The sequence below is a fragment of the Beta vulgaris genome, chromosome 1 (assembly GCF_026745355.1).
Source record: "Beta vulgaris subsp. vulgaris cultivar EL10 chromosome 1, EL10.2, whole genome shotgun sequence".
NCBI lineage: Eukaryota > Viridiplantae > Streptophyta > Magnoliopsida > Caryophyllales > Amaranthaceae > Beta > Beta vulgaris.
Genome location: NC_079202.1, coordinates 50818270 through 50828989, shown reverse-complemented (window position 1 = coordinate 50828989; position 10720 = coordinate 50818270). Strand labels below are relative to the sequence as shown.

Sequence of the window (10720 nt, the reverse complement as noted above, 5' to 3'; positions counted from 1 at the left end):
TAGATCAGACCGAGCAATATTCGTAACAAAAGAATGGAAATCATCGTACCAGATATGAACACCCATCTCAACAGATTGAGGATGAGCTAATAAATAAGCAACCTTATTACCTACACGCTTAATAAAAGACCAAATAATACAATTAAAACAAGAAATTAACTGAAAAATATCATTTAAAATAAGGAAAAAAAAGTGCTCTATCCCTGAGATTTCTGCTGCAGTGCAGATATCACTGATATATTGTCACGTTCCATCACTACTTTGTGAAGGCCTTGATTTTTTTGCAAGTTGGAGACCCCATCGAATAACCATGGTTTTAGCGCATGCCATGTCTAAAACCGAGAGAGAGAAAGACGAGCCACACAACAACACTTCCCCTTGATCACCACGAGCCACCGTCCCCAAACCTGACCCTGGGGATGGAAATGGATGATGGATCATCCATCATCTGCTTATCTCGATTTTATTAAGCGGGTGAAAACCCCAAAATAAATGGATGAAAAGCGGGTGGCAGATGTGGGTGAGATTTTTTTCCATCCGCCACCCGACCCATAACCCGCTTAACACCCATCCATCATCCTTATTATCAATTGCACGTGTTTATTTACTTAATTTATTAAATTTTTTAATTGAAAATTTTAATAAGTATGTATCTTATGGCATATTTTTTTGTAAAAGTTATAATATATCTCCTCACCTGCTAACCACCCGACCCACCCGTTCAACAGGTAGATGACGGATGGATGGATGCGGGTGAAGCTCCACCCGCCTCGAACCTGAATCCATTTTCATCCCTACTCGACCCCATCCTTCTTTAGGACTTGTGTCGATGTTCAATTTGACCCAACCAGCATCAGGGGGCTGCCACACCTCATCTCCTTCCCTTCCCTCAGCCTTCGACGAGCTTCGCCAACTCCGCTCGAGCCCTTGCAGAGTCTCAGCATGAGTGCGCAAAGCGTACTCACAAAACTCCCCAACAATACTCACCTCACCCCCCCCCCCCAAAATCACCCATTTGTTTCTTGCTCCCCACACCGCCCATCAATGATCAAAAAGCACACCCACTCTTCAACCCCCATCTCCTTCGAGGCCATTTCGCACCATTCAACAACTGAGGCAAAACGCTTCACCGTAAAATGATCAAAGATACTTTCATCTTAAATAGCTGCAACAAGTTTACAAGACAATAACACATGCATCTCCTCTTCATCCTCCCTCACACACACACCACATAAAGAGGGGACACTTTGAACTCGGTGGTTCAAATTTTTACAAGTAAGGAGCGCTCTATTACACGCCCTTCACGCAAATTTTTTTACTTTAGGTAATAAAGGGGCACTCCAAATTTTATTTCATAAAGAGGCTGGGTATGAACTCGAAGCATCATTGCAACGATTCTCGTCAAAAAATATCGCTTTATAAGCCACTTCACAAAATACTCACCTTTGTTTTCAAGAGCTAGCCCAAAATAATTTGTTCGGATACTAAGTGAAATACTTAATATTCGCTCTTGCTCAAAAGGTTATAAAATTTCAGTAATCAAGTCTTTGTTCCATGACCGTGAAATAGGGTGAATGAGGTTGTGATAAGTGTCTTTCAAACGTACTTTATGGACTCCTTTTAGCTCATTTTGATCCTCTTTCTCCCCTTTCTTCCCTCTTTATTCTCCCTTTCCCCTTCTATTTCATTCACTTGATCATAGTGATAATTTGCTAGATTTTTAGTCATTTTGACCGAATTTCTAGTACATTTGCTTTCACCTTGTTTTGCCATATTCTTGATATAGGTGAAACCACTAAGATGGCTACGATTTGTAAAGTTGGAAAAGGTAGCAACGAAAACAAAGCACACATTGATAAATGGTGCGCTTGCACCATTCCCCATGTCCGCTCGCACAAAGGAGCACATTGCACAATGAAATCTTGAACAGAGAACTTCAAATGGACATAACTCTCAAACCACAAATAGGATGAAGGTAATTCTAGTTGGAGGTGAAAGATCGTTTCAATATCTTTCCAACGACTGGTCATAAGCTTGATTTGGATATAAAACGAAGAAGTTATGCTCGTTTTAAGTTGAACTGTCCAGTTTGAGGCAGAAGGGTGAGGTGCGCCCGCACCTCTGTTTGGTGCGCCCGCACCAGTCGTTTCCGGAAAATGGAGCTCGTGGCTTCATTAAACGAGTTTTTGTTTTATTTCGAAGACTTACGCTTTATTCTAGCTTTTTACACAACATTCTAGGGTTTTGTATTAGAGAGAAAACACTTTAGTTTCATTGGAGAATTGAGATTTGTGATCATAGTTTGTGATTTCCAATACATTCAAGGTACTTTTTATTCAATTTAATTCAAAGTTTTAGTTTTTATTTCATTCTTTCGTCTTTGTTCTTGCTTTTGTTATTCTAGATCTTCATCTCTTAGTTTCATAATTGCGATTTCATTAGTTTAATCATTACTTAATCATGTTTAGCCTTAGATTAGTCATAGATTCATTGTTTAATTGCTTTAACTCCATGATTAGTGAGTAGTTTCATAATCTAGGGTTAGGGTGAAAGTATGAATTAGGGTTTTAAATGTGTTGTTGATGTGATTGTGATGTTTAGAGAAGTTTATGCATTGATCTTGGTGTTTTGAAACCTTAGGATAGATATTGATCACATTTATACTTTGGTATTTTGATTTCAAATGTTCTAATCGAATTTTGAACTCTTTTATCATCCCAAGAATCAACTTAATTTCTAGCCAAGATATTGAGTAGAAATTAAGGGGATCCTTATTAGGGGTTTTCCGAATTATTGAATCTCTTAATCAATTACTAAAGACCATTCGAGAGAGGATTTAGTTGATTGATTAAGTGATTATTCTTGAGGACCATTCGAGAGAGGACTCAAGTAATTTGAGGGAAACTAAACCTTGCTAATCATCTCCGTACATCACAATCGCGTTAGTAGTCATTGGCTATTCTTATTCATACTAGTAACCTTAACTCTAGTGTCTTTTATCTGATATTTAAACTCGTGTTATTTGCTTGTTTTTGTTATTAGTTAGACTTAATTGATACCAAAACTCTTTCAAACCCCCAAATACCTTTCAATTAGGCAGTCTAGACTTGTTAGACTTTAACCAATCCCTGTTTCCCTGTGGATCGACCCTTGACTTGCCCTTACTATTCTCTTAGTAATTGCTTGTTAGGACTATAAATATTATTTGGAAAGCGGTTCTTAGTGCCTTAACGACACACTAAAAACCTCTTATCAGGTTGCTACCTCTAAATCCTCCGCAAATGAACCCCTAGGAGAAATAGCTTTGTGCGTTTGAGTATCCGGAATTCATGCATCCTCCCAAACTCGAACTAACTCTCCATCACCAATCCTCCAACATAAGCCATGCCTAACCACCCACATTGCCTCCCAAATACCTCGTTAAGTATAGCTAGGATTGTTACCCAAATTCGCCTCTATCATGTTCGAGTTAGGAAAATATATATCGAACTTTAAGAATGGAATGAAGCAAGTTACCCGTGTTCATCATCAACCTCCATGTATGTTTAGCAAAGAGAGCCCAATTGAACATCTTGAAATCACGAAACCCCAACCCTCCCTCATTCTTTGGCCTACACAATTTCTTTCATGACAACCAATGGACCTTTCTTTCCCCAATCTTTTTGCCCCACCAATACTAAGCTACAAGAGATCTAATCTCATCACAAAACAAGGATGGAAACTTAAACACACTCAACGCATAGGTAGGGTTAGATTTTAGTTAGCTACGAAAATTTATAGGTTGGTAGGTAGTATTTGTTAAATGATTTTTATCTTTTAGGGGTCGAAATTGAGTGAAAGCACTATGTGGTAAAAAAAATGGGGTGGGGGAATGTCTTTCAATTGACTAGTATCTAACCTGAGATAGAGTTGGCCAGCCAGATTCATGTAAAAAAAAATGTTAGCAATGGCTATGAAGTTCATTCATCATACATCTAGGTGTACTCTAGGGGTGTCCATAAATATCCGATCCAGTTTTTCGGATATCCAATCCGATTTTTTAGTTTTCGAATATTTCGGATTGAACATCTGAAAATTTTGGATTGGATACGGATCGTAAATTTTCATTTTCGGATATCCAATCTCAAATAGCCCAGATATCCAAAATATATGATCCAAAACTTAATTTATAAACTTTTCCTTTGAAAATTTTAATTTTTCTAATTTTCGGATATCTGACCGACCTGATCTGAAAGTTCAGATATCCGTTCCAATCCGAAAATTTTCGGATCGCATTTTCCCGCTCCAAAATTTTCGAGTCGAATCGGATATCCGAAATGAACACCCCTAGACTGTACTACATACATGGTACACCCAAAAGTAATTTCTGCGCAGTTTCTCATTTTGAACTCTATTTTTTAATACATTTTGCTCATTTGGATGATATGAAATAAGCAATTAGCAAAAAAATAGTTTTAGGCGTACCATGCTCATATACCACGATATAGTCGGATATATGACAAAATTTGTAATTGCTATTCACTCTACTTTTTTTTCTATAGTTTGCTACTATACTCATCACCATTCCCTTTTTTTCCCTATCCATTCACTCATTTTTTGAGATGCTTGTGAAAAAAAAACCAAAAATTACGATTTTGTTGGTTTTTGGAGGACACATCAACTTAAAGCAAGGAGGGAAAATCTATATATTGTGTACGTTATGGTCGTTATCCTTATGAATTCGTATTGAAGTGCTATATTTGGTACGAGTTAAAATCATAATGTTGCTTTTCTTTACATTAAATTTGAATTGTACTTCCTATAAAAAAATTAAATTAATATTTAATCGACTATGATAGTAATTAAAAAAAATTAGTTAACCAGCCACTACCAAGTCGACAGTTCTTTATAATTGTTAGTAAAAAAAAAAAAAGTATAAAAAACATATGTAAATCTACCTCAAAGTAGTTTTTGTTTCGGGAGATCAACCATTCATATAATATCACTGATAAATAAATAACCTACTTAAAAGTATTGCAATTTTACATGACTTAAAATAGATAGATCACCCAAAATTATACAAGAGTTGATTTTCTTAAAAAAAATCTAAGCTAAACAAGCCTATTCCTCCTCATCGGTGATAAATTTACCAGTTCCAGGGTTAATAGCAGCAATGAAGAAGAACAAAACGTTCAATAACACCAAAGGCTCAATCTCGTTTACTGGAACCCCAGTCTCAATGTTGAGTTGTGCAAGTGCTCCTTTTCCTGTTATGATTTCTCCTATTAAGGAGAATGCAAATCCTAGTTGTGCTAATCTTCCCACGAATAGTTCATTTGATTTTGTAAATCCAAATAGAGGACCTTCCCAACACAAAACAAAAAAAAGATATTGATAATTAGTAGGACCAAAAAAGAAATAAAAAAAATTAATATGAACCCGGTGCACACTAATTAGTGTGCACCCGATCCATATCACGTGAGTTTATGATAGTGTATATTGATATGATATAGTGTATGTTAAAATGATATAGTGTATGTTAAAATGATATTGTGTATATTAAAATGATATAGTGTATGTTACAGTGATATAGTGTATGTTAAAATGATATAGTGTATATTAAAATGATATAGTGTATGTTACAGTGATATAGTGTATGTTAAAGTGATATAGTGTATGTTACAATGATATAGTGTATGTTAAAGTGATATAGTGTGTGTTAAAGTGATATAGTGTGTGTTACAATGATATAGTGTATGTTAAAGTGATATAGTGTGTGTTAAAGTGATATAGTGTGTGTTACAATGATATAGTGTATGTTAAAGTGATATAGTGTGTGTTAAAGTGATATAGTGTGTGTTAAAATGATATAGTGTATGTTAAAAGTGATATAGGGTGTGTTAAAGTGATATAGTGTATGTTATAATGATATAGGGTATGTTAAAATGATATAGTGTATGTTAAAGTGATATAATGGGTCACGTGCCTGAACCTGATCCACACTATTTTTAGTGTGAACCGGGTCCACGCAAGTCGGATTGAAAAAGAAAAGCAGAATCTATATACTTGTATTAGAGAAGGGAGTCGAGATGATTTACACTAATTTATACCGAGATCCTAATAATAGTAAACAATTATTAAACCGTATTTACTATAAATCACCGGCATATATTTGCATTAGAGAAGAGAGTCTAGATGATTTACATTAATATATACTGAGACATAGAAAATTATCCCTAATAATAGTGAAAATTATTAAACCTGTATTTACTAAAAATCGCTCGTATATACTTGCATTAGGGAAGGAAGTCTAGATGATTTACACTAATTTATATCGAGACATAGAAAATTATCCCTAAGAATAGTGAACAATTATTAAAATTGTATTTACTAAAAATCCCCCGTATATACTTGCATTAGAGAAGGAAATTTAGATGATTTACACTAATTTATATTGAGACATAGAAAATTATCACTAAGAATAGTGAAAATTATTGAACACATATTTACTAAAAATCGCCCGTATATACTTGCATTATTAGAGAAGGAAGTCTAGATGATTTACACTAATTTATATCGAGACATAGAAAATTATCCCTAAGAATAGTGAACAATTATTAAACCCGTATTTACTAAAAATCACCCGTATATACTTGCATTAGAGAAGGGAGTCTAGATGATTTACACAAATTTAAATGCAACAAATGAATATTTTATATCTCACAGGTAATACCCCTTTATTGCATTTAAAACGAAACGGATGAAGTATTATATTATATCATGTTTCTTATAAGAGAATTTTTCTTTAGTGAATGAAAGAAATTAAAGCATGATATTATTTGTATAAATTATATTTCTAAATTAGTTAGAAAATGATATACTTCCTTCGTTTTTTTTAGATGTTACACTTTCTATTTTATGAAGTTTTAAATTAGATGTTACACTTTTATTTTGGGTAATAGCTTCTCTCTATCTCTCTCATATCACATGTTCACATGGGATCCTTTTGTTTTTCATTCTGTCTATCTCTCTCCTCTCTAAAAATTACCTAGGAGTCTGTGATTTGAAAAGTGTAACATCTAAAAGAAAACAGAGGAAGTATATGTGTTTAGATTTTACCTCCTTCCCTTAACCCCAAAGCTGATCGAACATTCTTTCCAGGAGGGATGACTGCTTTCTCAAGTCCAGTGGGAGGGTCATCCACAAACCTTCCCCTGTCTCCTAGAGCTCCAATTGCCCCAAGCAAAGTAAACAAGATGAAGAATAGTAAGAGTGGCTCAGCTTCATAAATAGGGATACCAGTTTCCAAATTTAATTGTGCCAATATTCCCTTTCCTGTCAAACCTTCTCCTAGCAATGATGCCTGCAAATTTAGTTGTACAAAATTACACCCCAAATGGTCATTTGGCATTGCATATCAAACATTTATTCGCGCAAATTAGAGAAATTAGAGTTGTTCATGGGCAGGACCGTAGCAAAAGAAAATGGCATACTTGACATGTCAATCCTATCATGATCTTGACTTGTATGCTACTAACATTTACTAAATTACATCTTGTTTTGCTTACAACTTGACTAAATCAAATTTCGAAAATAAAGTTAGTTGTTGGAATCAGAAATGAACAAGAAGATGTAAAACAAATATTTCCTCCGTTTCTAAATAAGTGCAACACTTCTTGTTTTCACGTTTGTCAATGCATTATTTTAACCATTAATATCTTCAATTATCAATAAGTAAAAATTATAAAAAGTTGATATTAAAAAAATTCACATTCAGACGAATCTAACAAGATCCCACATGGCTATGTTTTTCCCAAAATGTAAATCACCAAAGCTAATTAAAGTTTAAACTGTGAATAGTAAAAACTATGCAAATGTTGCACTTATTTAGAAACGGATGAAGTATCATAAAATATACATCACATTAGTCACCATATATATCAATACTGGGCCAGCCTTGATCAGCCTGCATCTTGACAAACTGAGCTAAAAGGCTAATTTCTTCATCTTGTAAACGAGGGCCAAAGGTGCATTGGCCTCTAGGCATGCATTTTACACCAAATCCAGGCATTCTCCCTTTCCCATTGTATGTAATACTATATAGTTCTTCCTCACTATCAACACCATTCTTTTGGAGATCCTTGGAGAACAATGTTGCTCCTGGCTGTATTAAGTTGCCACCTGCGTCGTGACACCCGATGCAAGATTTTCGAAACAAGGCTGCCCCTCGAGGTGCATCGATGGCGAGCGAGACAGGAGTGTAGGTGTAGGTGTAGGAGATAGGAATTAAGGCTACTAGTAAAGCCATGATAGGTGGTACCAAGTGCTTCAAAAGCTTGGATGCTTCTTCTTTGCTTGGCTCTTTTGCAATGTCCTTATTTGAACATTTTACAAGTAAGAAATATGATAGGGAAATGAATTTTGTTTGACAATATATTTGTAATTTGCTATACTTAGGGAAATTTGAAAAGCAAGGAACTTGACATTGATTTTGGAGGATGATTTTTTGTTAAGCATATTATTATTATTGGTGATCATTGAAGTGGTTTAGCAGTCGATGTGATATTTGCTGGTTTCTAAAGGTGTTATCAACATTGGAAATCGATGTTAGGATGTTAGCTCCTCACGTAAACCCTATGAAATCGTGTTTGAGAAAAAAATTGACATCATAAAATTCATATTTTGAGTGTCTTCTCTTATTAATCTAATGTTTGATTTATTCATGAATATTCCAAAAATTTAGTGATATCATTTCATTTTGTACCAATTTTTTTACATATGCATGTTGGTCTCAATTCAAAATGACAAAAAAAAAAAATGTCATCTTTCAATGTGTCATGAAAACCTGGTGGGTGGAAGAGAAGGAAAAGAGGAAAGAATAAAAAAATTGGTAAGAAAAAGCAAAATTTCACTGATAAAATGGTCAATTGGTCACTTAGGACCAAATGACCAATAAATAAGTTTTGACATTCGAAATTATGATGTCAATATATCAGAAAGGAAAGGCAAGATAAAAGTGAAATAAAATCCCTCCACTCTTTTTAAAATATAACACATCTATTTTCTCAGTATCTAGTATAATAATTTCATTATCAATACATATTAGTAAATGTATGAAAATTGATATTTTAAAATTATACATTAAGAAAAATTTAACTTGATTTAACCTGACTATTATAAATATATTTTAGTTTATGTTCAAATTTATAAGTTTGACATTTTAGTAAGAAATGACACAATAAAAGAAAAAAATAGATAGAGACCGTAAAGTACGTGGTAGAAGTATTATTAAATATCATCGTGATTTTTTATATTGGTCAATCTTAGTCCATACATTGTATGCCGTTCATAGAAACCTTACAAGAAGTTACAAGCTACTATACTCATCACTCATTAAAGATCTACTCATACGAACACTAGATAACTATATTTCCAATTGTTTTGAGAAGCTGTCCATGAATTATTCCAATCTTAAAATTCCATGTTCATATTTCACAGCCAAAAGATTTTTTTGGATATCACAAAACATCATGTCATGTACAAAAATGACCCATTTTTGTGAGATGCTCCAAGTTAAGTGGACATATGCAAGCGCAACATTAATTATACACCACAAAACTTATCCTAACTTGATTAATTGCAAAATTTCCAAAATGCACTTGATAAAACCTCAAAATTCAAATAGTCATGTTATGCATTTCAATTTTCATGTGATGGCTAGCAAATACATATACAATTTATTGATCGGTCACATTCATACATAATTGATAATTCTATTCGAAAGGAGGATTTCCTAATGTTAGCCTCTCTTTTACCCCTCACAAAGTCGCAATTACATATGTAATTGGTTATTAACAAAATATTACCAAATATATCTTAACATAGTGGTTAAGATTGAGGTGTTGTGAATGATACATTCACAGGTTCGAATCCCCCCTCCCCTTCTTTATTAGCCTTCGTGGTTCATATATGGATAAAAAAAAATTATGAAAAAAATAGCTAAAATGTAGCTTTGAGTAGTTAGTTAACTTACAGCAAATCCAATCATAGCAACACGACCCACAAAGAGTTCATTTTCCTTGGTGAACCCAATTCCTCCTGAGGTTCCAAATAATCCATCTTCAACTTTTAGCTTTGGTTTTTCCACCTATATAAAAGAGAATATATAAATAATTATCAAAAATTATTAAAAAAGACGGTCTAATTTTAATATAAGAGTAGACCTAATTATTAAATACATTAAACTAGTCACTGAAAGAAAAATAGTTTACAAAATATAGTTTTGCATATGCAGTAGTAGACTAGTAGTAGTAGTACTAACCTTCTTGACAGGAGCTTTGGTTTTGGGCTTAAAAAGAGCAAGAGTCTTAAATGTAGAAGAAGATGAAGATGAAGAAGAAAGAGGAGAAAAGAAGAGATGAGATGATGAAGATTTTGGCTTAATCTTTTGAATTTGGATTCTAAGCAATGCATTTCTCTTCAAATCAATAGTGTTAGTAGTAGAAACACTAGGCATAAGTAGCATTGCTTGAGCCATAATTTCTCTTCAATTTCTTAGCTCTTCTTCCTTTTGATTTATTAATGAAATACTAACTATAGTGAAATATGATATTCTAAAGTTTCTTCTTCAATTCAATATTTAATGTATGTCCAAGGTTTTCATTAAGTGGAGGAAATGTGATCAAGTACCAAGAGATGTGGATAGGATTTTTGAAGTTTTGATAGGTATATAGAGTGACCA

The 10720-nt window shown here is 33.8% G+C and overlaps 1 protein-coding gene across 2 annotated transcripts; it reads right to left on the bottom strand.

The window, feature by feature from the left end:
- Window positions 1–4970: 4970 nt before the first annotated feature.
- LOC104905530 (photosystem II 22 kDa protein, chloroplastic) lies at window positions 4971–10619 on the bottom strand. 2 transcript variants are annotated; one of them, XM_010694112.4, is made up of 4 exons: window positions 10301–10593; window positions 10013–10126; window positions 7099–7342; window positions 4971–5342 (listed from the first exon to the last, which is right to left on the bottom strand). In XM_010694112.4, exons 1-4 carry the CDS (start codon window positions 10514–10516, stop codon window positions 5101–5103), a joined length of 816 nt encoding a protein of 271 aa, XP_010692414.2. In that variant the 5' UTR covers window positions 10517–10593; the 3' UTR covers window positions 4971–5100. The 2 variants fall into 2 exon arrangements, with proteins under 2 accessions (XP_010692414.2, XP_019107722.2); XM_019252177.3 differs by lacking the exons at window positions 4971–5342; window positions 7099–7342 and adding an exon at window positions 7760–8353 and having other exon boundaries at window positions 10301–10619.
- Window positions 10620–10720: the final 101 nt, after the last annotated feature.

Excerpts from the sequence above, each read along its gene's own strand:
- LOC104905530 (XM_010694112.4), bottom strand. The coding sequence starts at position 10,516 with ATGGCTCAAGCAATGCTACTTATGCCTAGTGTTTCTACTACTAACACT. Across the intron at positions 10,127-10,300 it reads CCAAAGCTCCTGTCAAGAAG|GTGGAAAAACCAAAGCTAAA; the intron begins GTTAGTACTACT and ends TCTTTTATATAG. Across the intron at positions 7,343-10,012 it reads TTGCTATGATTGGATTTGCT|GCATCATTGCTAGGAGAAGG; the intron begins GTAAGTTAACTA and ends CTAAATTTGCAG.